This window comes from Antedon bifida, chromosome 8 (assembly GCF_963402885.1).
Source record: "Antedon bifida chromosome 8, ecAntBifi1.1, whole genome shotgun sequence".
Taxonomy (NCBI): Eukaryota; Metazoa; Echinodermata; class Crinoidea; order Comatulida; family Antedonidae; genus Antedon; species Antedon bifida.
Genome location: NC_136233.1, coordinates 173,440 through 191,705, shown reverse-complemented (window position 1 = coordinate 191,705; position 18,266 = coordinate 173,440). Strand labels below are relative to the sequence as shown.

The following is an 18,266-nucleotide window of genomic DNA, read 5'->3' as shown; positions in this document are numbered from 1 at the left end:
GTTATATAATATTTAGATTAATAATATTTAGTATAGGCCTAGTTATAACTTATGATTGAAATCTGGAAAAAAAGAGTTGAATTATAATAATAAGCAATTAGGATGATCCAATCGCTACTATATAATCAAAAATATCATAAAATATTGAGCATGTTGTTATATTAATATTACAATTCAGTTCTACATTTTTATTATTTATTAGGAGACTGCGCGAAGGAAGTTATTCAGTAATGGACGTTGGGTGGCGATGGAACGTTTATGATGACGTAATTGTAATGACGTAGTGAATGCCAAACAAAGTGATTCGATCATTATTGAATTGGTGTGGTTAAATATATCACGTGTTGCTATGAATATTCATGAACTTGCTTTAACAAAGCTTGTCCTCTCAACCGATATAATAATAATTATCGAACGTTCATGAGGTAGTCCTACTCTCGCATGACAAGACAGACACTATAAACGACACACCGGGAGACAGACACTATAAACGACATACCGAGAGAAATATAACTTGTTCAGGTAAATTGATTTATTAGAATGTGTATATCTTTTAACATAACGGAATTAATACGAATTAATACTAATTTTTTGTTGAAATATATATGAATGTAATTTGATATGCAAGTTCGGTATAACAGGTCCACCAACCGAGTTCGTTATTTTTATAGGATTATCATTAGGTTTTGATAATATAACTATCATCAGATACATATATTTTACATTATCTGTTATGCTCTACACGAAGTATACCTGCAGTTTTTTTATGGATTGGCATACAGCTAATTACTCCAATTCATGCGCATACCAATTTACCATACTATTATGTAACCGTACTAATTAATGTAAAGATTGTACTTAGTTTTATCATGGACCTATAAATTGGTCCATGGTTTATATAAACAGGTAGTGTAAATTAGATGAGCACTCGCGAATATTTATACAGTGTAACTATAATACACAGATGTATATAGTTCCTAATCAACCTGGGCTTATTGTGTGTAAGTCCTATACAATGCAACTGTCGTTGTTGAATAATTATTGTCAATCCCTTATTGTCTGAAAATAATGACGTTGGCATTCGTGTAAAAACAACATTCTATAAATATGCCTGTAAAATACACTTAGATAATGAGGACGGTGGATGGGCATCAAGAAATGAAATCGGGTTAAACGGCTACAATAAATGATTGTTATTTAGTAGGCCTAAATTAATTTGATCCATATTTCATTCTAAGGAACAAAGTAGAGAGAAAATACACAAATGAATAAAGAATTACAAAGAATAATTAAATGCATGGATAACTCAATTAGGCCTGGTTATCACCAACATTATTTCCAATGGGTCCAAGTCTTATTATTAGTCTTATAATTATTAAATTATATTGATATATTATAGTATAGTCAAGTCTGGAGTAATAATTTAGTAAATGCACTGAAAAATGGAGTACTTGTAACGTTTTGAATTAAGCAACAATCTACATTTGTACATCAAATAAATCCTTTTTAAATTTCAGTGACTTTCGTCACAATGGGGTTGCGACTAAGGCAATTCAAGCTGTTGCTGTGGAAAAATTGGCTTCTACAGGTATGTATCGAATTCCTCCTCAAATACATTTTTAGTGACAAAAAATTTAATTTCCAGAATTCTGGATGAGTGATGCATGATTAATGACATTGAACATGCTGACAATAACATTCATCATGTTACTAATATTTAGGACACCCTTAAATGTATTCAGGGGACACCCTTACTGACAGGGGTTCCACTGTATAGATACCATTGGCAGGGGTCTACTGTTTAAATACCATTAGCGATTTTGTATTCAGGGGACACCCTTACTGACAGGGGTTCCACTGTATAGATACCATTGGCAGGGGTCTAGTGTATAAATACCATTGGCGATTTTGTATTCAGGGGACACCCTTACTGACAGGGGTTCCACTGTATAGATACCATTGGCAGGGGTCTAGTGTATAAATACCATTGGCGATTTTGTATTCAGGGGACACCCTTACTCACAGGGGTTCCACTGTATAGATACCATTGGCAGGGGTCTAGTGTATAAATACCATTGGCGATTTTGTATTCAGGGGACACCCTAACTGACAGGGGTTCCACTGTATAGATACCATTGGCAGGGGTCTACTGTATAAATACCATTGGCGATTTTGTATTCAGGGGACACCCTTACTGACAGGGGTTCCACTGTATAGATACCATTGGCAGGGGTCTACTGTTTAAATACCATTGGCGATTTTGTATTCAGGGGACACCCTTACTGACAGGGATTCCACTGTATAGATACCATTGGCAGGGGTCTACTGTTTAAATACCATTGGCGATTTTGTATTCAGAGGACACCCTTACTGACAGGGGTTCCACTGTATAGATACCATTGGCAGGGGTCTACTGTTTAAATACCATTGGCGATTTTGTATTCAGGGGACACCCTTATTGACAGGGGTTCCACTGTATAGATACCATTGGCAGGGGTCTACTGTATAAATACCATTGGCGATTTTGTACTCAGGGGACACCCTTATTGACAGGGGTTCCACTGTATAGATACTAGTGTATAAATACCATTGACGATTTTGTATTTTTCTAGATTCGTAGACCCGTTGGAACCGTCTTTGAAATTATCCTACCACTCTTATTCACAGCGTTGCTGTTACTTTCAAAGTAAGCAATTCACATTCAATTATTTAAAACAAATACGCCTATATTATATTCAAAATAAAGTCTTTTTTTGGAGCATAACAAATTTTGATAAAACTGTAACTAAATCAGCATTGGTAACAATAATTTTTTATTGAATCTTACTTTAAATTAATTATTGACCCGGTTATCGGATCTTTTCTCTTCCTTTGGATCAATTAAGATTATTGCGTCAGTGAAATTCTTTCCGAGAAATAGTTAAACTCTCAGGTACATCCTGGTTTGTACAGTAAATCGGATAAACCTGGCTCCATTCTGGTACAAGTGTATCCAATCATGATTCATCAATTAATATTATTTGGTCTAAAGTGGTCTGTGATTAGAGGGAAGGTCTGCACAATTCCCATGGCGTTGTAACGAAAGTAGGCTTACTATTTAGATTGCGGTCGCATAGCGGTCGCATAACATTATTTTTTATTGAGATACAATATTTGCAAAGCACTTTAAAGATTCCTATCTGTAGTCTGCTTGTGAGCTATAAATGAAATGAAAGCCTTACATAACTAAAATAAGTGACCGGTACATTTTACTGATTACCGGTAAAAACAAAAACCACATCTGTAACTTATGTAAAAAATCCCATAAGCTGTAATTATCGCCTATTAGTATTTTTCCCCGATTGGCACTTGTTATTGTTGATGATGACAAAACGTGTAGCTAAAAGGAAGCAGACATGGTATTTCTCAGTTTGATATAGTCTCATTCATTCTTTACCGGTAGGCCTCTATCGGATATCATAATTCATACCAAACAAACAAATATGAAATGTGCATCTCCATATAATATTTGCATTAGGTTATACAAATTACAGAAAGCATAATTATAGAGTGTTAATAGTTAATGGTTTTAAATTTATATAGCGCAAAATACAATATAGTCTCTATGCGCTGTTTAGCACAAGTGTAAACATGTTGAAATAATGGAATATTTTAATTAATAATGTACTGTATTTAAATATCTTATTAATTATTCATTTCAGAGTCCTCACTAATTCTACCGACAATTGCTTTAGTAAGTTTAATTAAATCATATTTGCCTATCATTTTTTTTTGTGTTAACTTTTCAAATAATAAAATGAGCTTTTTTCAGTAGGCGTATATATACCGTATATACATACTAAAATTATTGCAACATATCTCATATTATCATGTTCTATATTTTAGGTACGTTTTCACCTGGATACTCGGACGATGCCATTTTATCGTTATTCACACAGGACACTTTAGCAAACATATCGTCTTTTGATGATCCTAATTTATGTGAAACGTATAGTTGCCGAAAACTTACATATTTTCCACAAAATGAATTAAGTAAGTCGACAAACATAATTATTATAATTTTAGGTCTGGATAGTAAACTTTTACTAGTCGTGTACATTAAAAATAGTCCACGATTGTTAATACCAGAGAAGAACATGGTAGTTTTCAAATACCATTGATGGTGTGAATAATATGTAGGTTAAAGGTGGTCCATACCGGTTGATTACTCCAATAGAAATTACTTGTATAGTGAATGTAAATGGATATTATGCTCTCAGACTGTACATGGTACGACATCAACATGGTAAACAAAAGGTACAAATAGCTCGAAGTTATCGATCAATAGCACTACTCATCCATGAGGTTGATGAATTCAGGTCATATTATACAATGTTTACTGTATATATTTAATTGGCGGTCAGTGATTGGTCACTCAGATACTTACACAAATTAAGTTACGTAAACCGTGGTCCAGTAGCTTGGTGACATTTTCAATCATATGTTCCTTGGTTCAATCTGGCTGACAAATGAATGAATGAAAATTATTTGATTGAGCAACAATGAAAAATCGTATATTTGATATGTGAAATGGTGCAGTGGGTTATATTTGTGGGACTTTTATTTAGAAGCTGTTTTTTTTGTACACAAATTTGGATTCTTTTGATATCTAAAGATAATTAAATTACATTCAAATCAAATCATACAGAGATGTTAACTTGATGTTATCTTTGTTTACACAAGCATACGCTATCATGTCGACAACTGCTGCTTTGATTCAAGTGCCGCTTTCCAACCGTTCATTTAGCAGTGAAGCTGAAATGGCTACTGTAGCTTCTGAGGACGAAGATACATTCTATGGGGGTAAATCTTCAATTGTGTTTATTAAAATTTCTTTAAAATTAAATTAATAAAGGTCATAATTAGAAACTCATGTTATTAAGGTACTTTTTATATAAATATAAAATAACTTGACAGAATAAATGCCAACTTCATTCAGCGTTATTAAATTTTCTTCTACCACTCTGTTACAGTATAATTAAATATATTAGGTGTGAATTAATTGTTTTACTATTTCATACAATTAGCTGTGGTCTTTGAGTTCGATGGAGCTACTACTGAACTTCCAAGGAATGTGGAATACAGTATCCGTTTATCACACAATCTGGTTGACGATGAAACCTGGAACACGAAGCTTATTTACCCAGCATTTGAGGAGCCTGGACCACGTGACTACAAGTAACCATACTTTTGTTTTAACTATTTATGGGGCTCTTAAATGCTTTGATCAGCTGTAGTAGACTTTGAGACTACTTTGTGATAAATCCTATGCGTATTGTTATTGCTGTTTTATTATTAAACATTCATAAATTATTTAGTCAATCAATTATCGTGTCTCAAAAGTAATTTACAGCTTTTAATTATTAAATAGTATTATACAGTATTTTAAATTGTTTTTTTTCTATCACAAATAGTCAGTACAGACAACGGTTCTTAATGATCCAATATGGCGTAGATCGAGTCATCCGACTTGCCCAATCTGCCACTTTTAACCCTGTAAAAGCTGCAAGTGTTACTCTACAAATGCAGGTATTTTGAAAAAATTATGTATTATTGTTATATTTTTACGTGCTGCATATGAAACTGTTAACAAATAAAATGCGCGTAATCTAATTCTCTTTTCAGCAATTTCCATATCCACCATACAAGAGTGATCCGTTCATTTTAACAATTCAATTTATCCTGCCTCTTCTCCTGATATTTGCATTCATCTACTCTGCTGGAACAATTGTTAAGGTTGGTTTGGATTTGTTACTCACAATATTACAGGTTATTATTCGCTAGATTCACATTCTTATAATGTTATGGTCAAACATGCAAAAAGTTACAACAAATATGTAATTCTTGGCCTTAGTATTTCCTGGCTTTTTTAAAGTCCGTTATAGATCAATAAATCTCCTAAATCAAAAACGATTTAACACTATGTTTGTACTATAATGAATTTGATAAATTAAAATAACTTTCTCAATAAAACAACGCAACTCTTGATTCCCTTCGAGAGGGACACAATGTCAACCAAGTACCGTATTCTGTGTCTGAAATGTTTTCTGAAATTTACTAAGCCATGACAATCCCTATTTTTAATTTTAGTTTACAAAAGTCCAATTGATACAAATACCAATATTTTATTTCAGGAACTTGTGATTGAGAAAGAGACACGTTTAAAAGAAAGTATGAAAATGATGGGATTGGCTAACTGGATCCACTGGCTGGCATGGATTGTCAAAACCTATTCATTCCTCCTCATTTCAATCATACTCATCGTCATACTGTTTAAGGTTTGTTTTATTCATCACTTCAAAACATTCACTTATGGCGATACAAAAAATCCTTTTAAATAATCGAATTCATCGTTAAATGAATTTTGATAACTTAACAACAATTTTGTTTTCTTTCCAAATGTTATATATTATTTCAGATTGAAAAAAGACCAATCTTTTGATTAAGTTTTTTTTTTCGTTTTAGGCTGGAAAAATATTCGAGTACAGTAATGGCTTCATTTTACTGTTGTATTTCATGTGTTGGGCATTTGCTAACACAATGTGGAATTTTATGATAAGCGTATTTTTCTCAAGATCTCGACTTGGATTTATTTTTGGCATACTTCTTTGGTATTTGAGTTATCTACCTTTACAATTCTTGGATTACACTAAAACATCAGCGTAAGTACACAGGGCGTCCAGTTTAGTACACACAATTACTATTATTCCATTGATTATTATTCCGTAGTGACTTTTTAGTAGAATTGTCATGATAAACAAACGGAATAAGAATATAATGTAGTATAATATATTTTTTTCAATTCAATTTTTTAATTCATCTTTTTGGTCTAATTTATATAAAAATAAAAATCAGAAAATCTTGTTATTACAATTAATGAAATTATTGTTTTAATTGGCAGGAACAGAGTATTAATAATTGCATACAGTTTGCTAACACCTTGGATATAGTTGTTTGTATCTTTGATATGTTAACCACCAATAATTGTTGTAGGCTTACTTTGTCATCATTAACTTGGAATATTTTGCATTTTAGATCTCTTAAAACGTTTTCGAGTCTGCTACCTAACACAAACATGGGATTTGCCATGAACATAATATCACGGTTTGAGATCAGAGAAGAAGGCATTCAGTGGAGCAATGTTGGTGAAACTCCTTCTCCAGGAGATAGCTTTAACTTGGGCGTCTGCTTTCTCATGCTTATAGTTGATAGTATCATATTTTTCCTGATTATGTGGTGAGTTTTTTGTATTAATAAACATATCATTTGAGGGTTTTGACAACCTAATTATTTCAATATTAACGACATTGATATCAATTTTAATGTGTTTGTATATATTTTGTTATGTTGTAAAATAACATATATCAGATATTATTTTCCATTTTGGATTTTCAATTCAATATAACTTATAACATTAAGCCAGCACTCATAGGCTAGCTAATGAAATTGGAACTGAAACTTTGTTATGATGTCTAAAAAACTAAACCCAACTCATACATTGTAGCTAATGAAACTAAAACGAAAAGTGTTATGTTGCATTGAAATGGATGTTGATTTAATTTCAGGTATGTTGAGCAAGTTTTCCCAGGCAAATATGGTATTCCACAACCAATTTACTTCCCTTTCCAAAGATCCTACTGGTTTGGACCTTCTTTAAACGAAATTGATGTTTGCCGAGATGATGAAGGAGGGGTAAGAACATAATTAAGAATAAATATCAAGAACTTAGATTTTTGCAGAAACTGAATATTAATTAGAAAATACAATTTAAATTAAATACATACATTTTTATACTTTACAGTTTTCTATGGATAGTATAAATAGCAAAAACCACGAAGAAACCCCAAATTTGGAAGTTGGTATTGATATTAAAAAACTGCGCAAAGTTTACCATGTAAGTATAATGCTTACCATGTAAGTATAATGCTTACCATGTAATTATAATGCTTACCATGTAAGTATAATGCTTACCATGTAAGTATAATGCTTACCATGTAAGTATAATGCTTACCATGTAAGTATAATGCTTATTATGTTAGTATAATACTTACCTTGTAAGTATAATGCTTACCATGTAAGTATAATGCTTATTAGTTTTAATATGTTTTTTATTTTCATATCCTGAAAACACCCGGATTAAAAATATGCAGATAATTGATTAATAGCGTAATAAACAAAACAGCAAAATGTTTATAAGAAATTAATAATGTTTTTAATATTTTAATTAAGAGTTCAGTTGGGAAAAAACTTGCTGTTGATGACCTCTCACTGAAGATGTACAAAGGTCAAATAACATCTCTTCTTGGTCACAACGGAGCTGGTAAAACTACTACAATGTCCATCTTGACCGGTTTATTTCCACCAACTTCAGGCTCAGCTACTATCAATGGCAAGAGTATTGTGACAGACATTCAATCTGTACGGTCAAGTCTAGGCTTATGTCCACAGCACAATGTCTTGTTTGATCGTCTGACGGTTAAAGAACATCTGGATTTCTTTATTAATCTAAAGGTAATCAATAATTGCCAACTATTTATATTATTCTACTCATGTGTCGATAACAAATATTGTTAGTAACAACAAACCTGTGTTATTATAGGGTAAAAGTGGCCCAGAAGCCAATGCTGAAGTAAAGTCAATGATAGAAGATTTACAACTGGTTGACAAGACTAACACAGCATCCAGTTCACTGTCAGGTGGCATGAAACGAAAACTGAGGTAAACTGCTTCTCCATTTATCTACAAATTCTGATTCCAACTCTGATTTTATAGAAAGGCAATTATTCCATTAAAAAAATATGTATTTGTCACATATTCTGTATTTTAGTTGTGCGATTGCTTTGATTGGAGGATCAGAAGTCGTGATTCTAGATGAGCCTACCTCTGGCATGGATCCATATGCACGTCGGGCTACTTGGGATTTGTTATTAAAGTACAAAGCAGGAAAGACCATGGTACTCACTACACACTTCATGTAAGTAATGTATTCAATATTTTAATTATCTTCAGATAATCTTTTTCAAATGTAACAGGTCCGCAATTGTATATATGTTATAAATACAGATTCTTTACTTTAGGGATGAGGCCGATTTGTTGGGAGATCGTATTGCCATCATGGCACATGGACAACTACTCTGCAGCGGCAGCTCTCACTTCCTTAAGAACCGGTATGGAGTTGGTTATCACATGACACTGGTCAAGAATGAAAATTGCCAAGTTGATCAACTTACAAAAATTATTCAAGATTATGTACCTGGAAGTTATCTGGAGTCAAATATTGGTGCAGAGCTTGCTTACATTTTACCAGGGGACAGTACGTCACAGTTCCAAGCACTGTTTGAAAATGTTGAAGGTACTGTATACTTTAGCCGTTAATGTAGCATTACCATACACACCAGGGGTGCTCTACAAAAACCTATCCTGTTTATATTATCTCTTTCTTTGTGTTACAGGACAGCGAACAAGTCTCGGCGTTGAAAGTTTTGGTGTGTCCATCACAACTTTAGAAGAAGTATTCATGAAAGTTGGTGAGCAAGCAGAGGCAAAAGCGAATGGAACTGCCAACAATGACGATGGTGAAGACGCCGTTGCATCCACCACGATGCAGAATATTCAAAAGGCAGCACAAACTGTAGATATTTCAAAACTGGAGATTAAAAGAGAAGGTATTGTGCACATTATTTATTATTTCTAGTTAAAATTTTAGTAAAACATTTTTGAACAATCGTTTGTTCTAATTACTATGAACTTTTTATTTTCAGAATTGTTGACTGGGTTTGATTTGAAAGTCCAACAGTTTAAGGCCATGTTTCTGAAGCGTTTCCTAAATAGCAGACGGGACAAAAAGGCCGTTATTCTTCAACTTTTCTTTCCATTGATGTTTATTTTACTTGGGCTAATTATTATTTTAACTACCGGTGGAGCTGGTGGTGATGATCCTAAGTTAGAGTTAAGTTTGATCAAGTTAAACGAAGCTGAAAACGTTGACCATAAGGTGTATTATGCCGACTTTACCACAAATGCTGCTGTTAGAGATGTACAGGTAATCAGACTTCATTCCTACAAGAAATTACAGCATATAATGTTTCACATTATAGTTATCGTCAAAAGGAAGATTATCAGTTTCGATGGTGTTGGTGTTTAGAACCTCAAAATGTTTTAAGCATGTAGTGGTAGTAACTCTACAAAGGAAAATGTTTTTTGTAATTTTGTATTCTAATTTTTAATGTTGTTATCTATAATAAGTATATCACGATTCAACATTGATCATTGTTTTTCCACATTTGATAAATAGATTACTCTAATTTTTCAGAATTTCGACTACTTGGTAGGATTGAAATTTAAGCAAAATGATGTTTTAAATGTTATGAATGATGTCCAAACGATCATAGACATGAATGATGGAAAGGTCAAAGGTGAACCAGAACCAGTTCCTGTAACAGCAGAGTCATGTTGTCAATACAACTTTATTGTTCTCAACGACAATTGTGCTTCTTGGGTATGTCCATGTTCAAAATAAAGCTCATTGGAATATTAAAAGCAAACAAAGTCTGTAAACAGGGTTTACTTATCCTAGTAATTAATATTACTAAAATACCATACATTTTGACGTCAGACTTTCATTTTTCATCATCAATTTGTTTTTACAGCTAAACTCGGCATCAAGAGATGTGTGCGATGATGTTAACTCGGAATATTCGTATACCAACTGCAAGTCTTGTGTAAACAACACTTAGTACGTATGCTTACGTTTGTTCACTTAACAAAAATGGTTATACTTGAAAATGTTCCTTGATTTATTGTTTCAATTGTGCACTATAGTAATGCATGCTTCCCAGTTTTATTTTTTTAAGGATTTGTTTTATTTTCTAGTTGGGATAGCACCGAGTGTCCGATTGGGGCACAAGTGAGTATTTTATCAGATCCAAATACTTACTTTCAAGAATATGTTTTGGAAGAAAATCCAGACGATATACCGGGTTTTTTTAACGAGTTGGTGGCAGGCTTTGTTACGGTAGACAATTCATTGGACACTGAGCTACTTGTTGCAAACATCCTTGCAGTCTCCAACAACAGCGCAGTTGTAAGTAATCTTAAATGTTTTCTTCAACACAGGTTGAAACATATTCAAACAATAAACAATGAATGTCGTTGGCGGATTGCATTGATGAAATTGTACCCTAATCCATATTGTGACATAATTTTTTTTTTAGTCGAATGTGACATTTATTAAACAATTAGCAGACTCTGATTTGGTAACTTCTGCTACGAATGTTACAAATGGAACTTTAATTACAGCATGGTATAGCAATGAGGTATTTTACAGCTTTTCTATTTAACTTTAACATTGTATTAGTACATTATTCAGGCATCAAGTGTGAGTGTTCAATTCAAATACAACGAATTACTGAAATGAGTTAAGGAACAAATGAATGCAGTTGAGATGATTTTGGGAGATATGTCTTATTTAATATTATCTTTTTCAAATTACAGGCCTATCATACATCAGCACAAGTTCTTAATGCTGCTTCTAACATGATTCTGCAGGCGGTTACTAGTGATGAATACAGCATTACAACGTATAACCACCCACTGCCTAAAGATCTCACATCTCAGGTATTTGAACATTATGAAGTTAAAAATAAACATACATACCAAATACGGTAGCTATTTTAGTACTCTTAAATTGACAAATCTGATTAACATATTTTCTCAAAGTTTGCGTTTGTCCAAAACATAGAAGGGTGACACTGTTTTGGCCAAGTGCGGCTTATAAAAAAAGCAATAACAATACAAAATTATTATAAATATTCTTCAATAACTATAATTGTAAAAAGAGTATCCAATATTGTTGTGTAGGTGGATGACGCGTCATCGGGTGAGGATACATTTGGGCTTGCAATCCTAGTTGTCTTTGGTATGGCGTTTCTGACTGCTAGCTTTATTGGTTTCATTGTTGGAGAAAAGGAAAATAAGGTAATAATGAAAATAATTGATTTTACTTGTTTTTATTAAAGGTGTTACTAGTTTTTATTAAAGGTGTTACTAGTTTTATAATATAAATACATCAATATCAATTTTACCAAAACTAAAAACAAATATTTTGTTTTTACAGGCCAAGCATCTTCAGTTCGTAAGTGGAGTTGACACTTTAAGTTACTGGGGAGCTACATTCGTATGGGATCTTTGCAATTTTGCTGTAGTTTATGTATGTATCATCATCATATTTGCAGCGGTCAACTTGGATGCTTATGGTGGTGAAAATCTTGGTGCCGTTGCTGTAATCTTTGTAAGTTAATGAATTTCATTTAATTTTCTATAGGCCTAATGATACATATATAATACATTGATAAATGGTTGCAAGTCATATCTTAAAGTCCTTATTTCAAAATTATTAGCTTGCAACTCTTGAACTTTACATTTGTTCTTAAACGACATTTTTTATATTTATGCCTAAATAAGTTTATACAATGTTTTATTATTTGTAGTTGTTATTTGGCTGGATGGCTATTCCATTTGTCTATAGTGCATCTTTTCTGTTCAAGACTCCAGTCAATGCCACAGCTCTTACAATATTCCTCCTTGCTATTCTTAGCATGGTAAGTAAACAATTATTCTATAACCGTAATATTCAAAACTGAACTATGATGTTTCTTCTATTTGAATTTGTTGATCACCAATTGAATATAACTTTAGTCTAAAATTCTTTCTTTTTTATTATACAGTTTACGATTCTTACTGTTTTTATCTTGGGATTGTTTAAAGACGACATACCCGACGGTTTAGCCGATCAATTGGATTATATATTTTGCCTTATTCCAACACATTGCCTGGGTCAGGCTCTTATTACACTAGGCAATAATGATGCTGTAAGGCGAGTGTGCACCACGGACCAAGAGTAAGTTTGATACTCATACTCTAAGTAACAAGGCCATATACATGGCTGCAGTCGCGTGCTCAAGTTAGTGTTTACCGACCGACCGACCAACCGACCGACATAGTGAGCTGTAGAGTCGCGTTGCACGCGACTAAAAACTAACAACCTACTTTCGTTGAACAAAAACAATATAAAATTAATAAAACGTTTATGTGTAAATGAATATTTGTAAAAATATGAGTTAGAAACATTGAATTTTTGAGAGTTTTTTTTAAACGTTGGTACCACTTTTTGGTTTGTTATAAAATATATGATTAAATCTGTATTTTTAAAACAGTTCACTGATGACTTGTATAGACAGTGGTGCTAAATACGAAGACAACAACTTAGCCTGGGACAAGCCTGGCATTGGTACCTATTGTTTGTACATGTTCATAGAAGGAGTTGCCTTTATTATTCTTACATTGCTTATTGAGGTAATTTTGATTTTGATCATTATGATTATATTTTGTTATGACGTCTCATGGTTGATTCTCTTTCTTTATTATTCTGTACTTTATTAATGCATCTTTCTTTATTGTAGGTCAACTTTTTTATTCCTGCAAGATCCGCGTCAATTTTAAAGAATCACATTCCAAGTCCAGACGTAAGTTAACTTTCTTTAAAAAAACATGATAGATAACGTATATAATGGATACTTCACATGTTTCATTTTTGTTTGGTGAATAAAGTTTAAGTGATGTATTTGTTGCTAAATCAATTCGATCCAACCTAACGGTATTTCCTATATCATTCGGTTCTTACATTTGTATTCTTGTTTTAGGAATCAGATGTTGCAGCTGAAAGACAGAAGGTTCTACAACTCGATCTTAGTCGGGATGATTCAGCTGTTGTACTAAAAAACCTCTCAAAGGTACACATTTAGTTTTATTCTATAGCTTGTATATGTATATGTTTTAAATGTCTTCATTTTTTCCAATATTCAGTCATAATTACAATTCGACGATATTATTTCAACAGGTCTATCCAAAGAAAGCCGCCCCGGCCGTGGATCAACTGTGTCTTGAGATACCCAAAGGACAATGCTTTGGACTGCTTGGAGTTAATGGTATTTATATTTCAGCATCTTTGACTAGAAATGTCTTTACAATGTTATTTGTATTTTAACGATAGGCAGGTGATATAAATGTCTGCATATAGGCCTATGCTAAAAGATTGTTGTTGTATTATCATTAGGTGCGGGCAAGACTACAACATTTGGAATGTTGACAGGCGATCTGAGCATTACAGCAGGAACGGCTTACATGGATGGATTTGACATCCAAACACAGAAGAAACTCGTATGTTTATTACTTGTTTATAGGAAATTGTATAGCGTATAGGTAGATTTGCATTAAATCTGAAGTCAAATACTGTAGTATGATCAGAATGTCACATTCATCTGGACCGCATAACCATAGATTAAAAAATATAAAATATTTAAAATGTCGGTTTTCACCTTTGGAATATTCAACATCCTTGTCTCTACAAGTGTATAATTCCGTCAGTGTCTAGGCAAATGCTTTCCTGGTATAATTTATTCACTTTGTATTTAATATTTGTTTACAGGTTCAGCAACGAATTGGTTACTGTCCACAGGTTAGTATTGTTGTAACGTTTTAAATAATATAGAAAGAAAGTATTGTATAAAATAACCTATGAATATTCATTAATGGCCATTATGACACCTATTTACTAGAGTATTGAGTGTATCTTAATATAGGCATATCTCTTGAATTTAAAGTCTCTTCACCTTTTGTTCATTGGCTACAATAGTATTGCTCAATAAATGTATTGGTAACCAAATAGTCTTGAGATTTATTTAAATATGGATGAATTATTAAATCACCGTGTTTGTTGTACCTTTATTTTACAGTTTGATGCTTTGATTGAGAGGTTAACTGGACGTGAAGTATTGACCATGTTTGCACGTCTTCGTGGTATTCCAAGTCATCACATTGAAAATGTTGTTGAAACTACCGTCACACATTTGTCTCTTAATAAATGGGCAGATAAACTGTGTGGTGATTATAGGTATGTTACCAGTCAATCAAAGCTCTGATACTCCTGCTCTAGTGAACAATCCTAAGATATTTTTTATGTGTATGATGATACAAAAAATAAATCTGTTTTAAACATTTGTTTATATAAAGTTATAATAATTTGTTTACAGTGGTGGAAACAAGAGGAAACTTAGCACTGGTATTGCTTTAGTTGGAAACCCACCAATTGTTTTCCTGGTAAGAATTGCAAGGCAGTGTTTCTTGAATAAAATCAATCTTAGAATAAGTAAGAGTAAATGAAACAAGACTCTAATCATTCTTACTCTGTTACTTTTAGGATGAACCAACTTCTGGAATGGACCCAACCGCACGACGATATCTTTGGAATGCTCTGACATCAATCATGAAAGGAGGACGCTCTATTGTGTTAACATCACATAGGTAGAGTTTATTTTAAATTAGTTATACTGTTTTGATGTAGTCTATATAGTTTTACTGTTTGATGTAGTATAGTTTGAATTGGTACAGTACCTTTCTAATTGTGTAAAATAATTAATAATAATTTATAATAATAATAATTAATAGTAATACTTTCTTGTTACAGTATGGAAGAGTGTGAGGCTTTATGTACCCGTTTGGCTATAATGGTAAACGGACAATTTAAATGTCTTGGGAGCACACAACATCTTAAAAGCAGGTAACCAACGAGTTGTAAATATGAAGTTAATGTGTCTGTATAAAGTATATCATAGGAGGAGAATTATTAATAATGTTGGCCTATAAACAATGGAATAATTTGATATATTGCTTATTATTCCTAGTGAGACAATTATGCATTCAATGTTTATGCCTTATACGTTTGTAAATTATCATTATTAATAATATTTAAATTTGACAGATATGGCAAGGGATATACTATGGTTATTAAAATGGAAGACGGTGTGCCATCAGAAGGCATCAAAGCATATATTACTGGAACGTTTCCAGGCGCAGTCTTAATGGAGGAACATCAGGTAATTATTCCAGCACTATTCAAATCTAGACATATAGCCTATATATTTTTAATTCATTTTTTTTCTAATTTCATTATTTATGTTTGTCTACAGGGTGTATTGCAATATCAAGTGGAAAATAGTGATCTTAGCTGGTCTTACATATTTGGTAAATTAGAAAGTAACAAACAGGAGTTGAGAATGGAAGATTACAGCGTCAGTCAGACAACACTAGAACAGGTAAGACATTTATTTTATTCTCAGCCAAATGTGTTTTTTTTTTGCAGATATATTTAAATTGGTATAAATGCGCATACTTTCTTGTATTTTTAAATATTTTGTTATATCGAAAAATTGAAAAATGTAAGTGGGTTCATACACACTAAGCATGTCTCGCTAACTCTTTTTATTATATTATCTTTTATTTAAGGTGTTCATCAATTTTGCGAAAGAGCAACACACAGACGCAGCATTTTCCAGAAAATTAAACAAGGCACATCACACAGAATACGTACAAAGACCATCAACTGGGGCTAGTCTTCGTAGGGAATCAACCAGGAGAAGTTTACGATCAGGACCACAATCACCAAGATCGACATCACCAGCTGCTGCAAATGGTGGGATTTCACCACCACCAGCTGCTGCAAATGGTGGCACTTCACCCCCACCTTACTCCCCTGCGCCTCAATATAATGCTGCTTATATGGTTTGAATAGGCCATTTAAACACTATAATTTATGAATCACGATAATTAATGATTGGTATGTCATGATTTTTTGTAAAAGTTTTTACATTTAGATTGGTGGTGTATCAGGAATATTGTAAGAAAAATGCGTATAAAAGAGTTTCTTTGGGTTACCGTATACCAGCTGCATTAACCTTGTTATCGTGAGTTGTTTTTCTCTTTTTCTTTTATTTGTTTGTGAACTATGCCTATAGTGAATGTAGTAGTTCTCTATACTGTAATAATATATATATATATATATAATCATTTTATAGCGTTTTATTGTGTAAACTTAGCACAATATATTCCTAAAAGAAAGTGCAATTATGTGATAATATTTAATCCATTTTTTATGACATTTTTGTGACTGAAATACGATTCTCTATATTTTGTGACGGCGCTCTATAGAATTCTTATTATGCAGCTATATTTTTATATAACATAGATTATAAATTATTTTAAAAAAACTATAGCGTTTTTAAATTGAAGTTATTTAACTTGCTTCAGCAGAAATTTGGCTTTTTCACCAAAATTATCATCTCTATCGGCTTACAATAATGTAGCCACGAGCCACATACTCTGATATGGTTACAACAACTAAATAATCACCTTTCTTATACAGTCTGCACCAGCTAATTAGTAATAGATAATAAATATCATATTTTATAACAATTACAATTTTGCAATATTCTGACCATTTTATTTACATTTTTAAACCGAGTTTTTAGGAATTTTCTATATTTTAATAATGTTGTTAAATCAATGTACTGCAATAGGCAATTGTCTGCTTTATCATAGTATTACGTAATCGTTGTCAGTGACAATTGTGTTTGACATTGGCAGAATGTGAGTTACCGTAGATTTCAAGGTCTATAACACAATAGCAGTCGTGTCGTAATATGCTCGGAATCTCAAAACCAAGATTATTGATTGATAATTGATTTCGAAGCTAGAACATTTTTTAAATGAATAAACGTGAAGTTCTTTAGCTTAAGTTTGAAAAAGATGTCTTTAAAAATCATGTGTCCAACTGCACAACTAGCTGTAGACCGCTTATATGCATACGTCATTGTAAATAAATCGAGTTGGCCAGCTCAAAATACAATAATACTGTAGTTTTAATTATTTCGTGGTAGGTCTAGATGTATTTTACCCCTAAACAAAAATGTTTGTTGAATATGCTGAATATGCCATTTTAATCACATAATAGTTATTCACTTTGACCAAAAATTAGATCGAAAAAAATAATTATTTACCTAAAAAAACTGTAATTTAAAGAAAAAAATGGTCAAACTGGCTGACAGCCAATGAGTTTTTGGTTGAATTTAACCATTTATTTTGTCATTTTAATATAGATTTTTTTTCTACGGAAATAACCTATTCAAAATCTGATTTAATATTTATCTTCAATTTTCAGGTTTTTGGGGGAACAATACATCTTTAATGTTTAGGTCACAAATCACAATTTAAGTAAATCTAACAAGACAAACCGAGAGATATAAATAAATTATTTATAAATTATAAACGAATGACAATAATGAATATTCATGACTTGCTACCTGCGCATACTCAGATCACTGACCTCGAAAAGT

The 18,266-nt window shown here is 32.4% G+C and overlaps 1 protein-coding gene across 1 annotated transcript; it reads left to right on the top strand.

Moving 5' to 3' along the window:
• The first annotated feature begins 412 nt into the window (after positions 1–412).
• LOC144850476 (phospholipid-transporting ATPase ABCA3-like) lies at positions 413–16,662 on the top strand. Its single transcript, XM_078707757.1, has 42 exons — positions 413–522; positions 1,518–1,588; positions 2,613–2,686; positions 3,702–3,733; positions 3,886–4,032; positions 4,723–4,842; positions 5,067–5,217; positions 5,454–5,568; positions 5,665–5,775; positions 6,174–6,317; positions 6,505–6,701; positions 7,075–7,275; positions 7,605–7,731; positions 7,841–7,933; positions 8,269–8,550; positions 8,639–8,757; positions 8,867–9,013; positions 9,117–9,391; positions 9,492–9,704; positions 9,801–10,081; positions 10,352–10,537; positions 10,689–10,774; positions 10,912–11,122; positions 11,253–11,354; positions 11,533–11,655; positions 11,899–12,015; positions 12,155–12,328; positions 12,528–12,638; positions 12,765–12,937; positions 13,254–13,392; positions 13,500–13,562; positions 13,740–13,829; positions 13,937–14,024; positions 14,153–14,256; positions 14,525–14,554; positions 14,832–14,989; positions 15,129–15,195; positions 15,296–15,399; positions 15,563–15,655; positions 15,857–15,971; positions 16,065–16,190; positions 16,381–16,662. Exons 2-42 carry the CDS (start codon positions 1,532–1,534, stop codon positions 16,660–16,662), a joined length of 5,628 nt encoding a protein of 1,875 aa, XP_078563883.1. The 5' UTR covers positions 413–522; positions 1,518–1,531.
• Positions 16,663–18,266: the final 1,604 nt, after the last annotated feature.

Coding starts and splice junctions, on each gene's coding strand:
- LOC144850476 (XM_078707757.1), top strand. CDS start 1,532: ATGGGGTTGCGACTAAGGCAATTCAAGCTGTTGCTGTGGAAAAATTGG. Junction 5,218..5,453: donor CCTGGACCACGTGACTACAA/GTAACCATACTT, acceptor TATCACAAATAG/TCAGTACAGACAACGGTTCT. Junction 11,123..11,252: donor TCTCCAACAACAGCGCAGTT/GTAAGTAATCTT, acceptor TTTTTTTTTTAG/TCGAATGTGACATTTATTAA.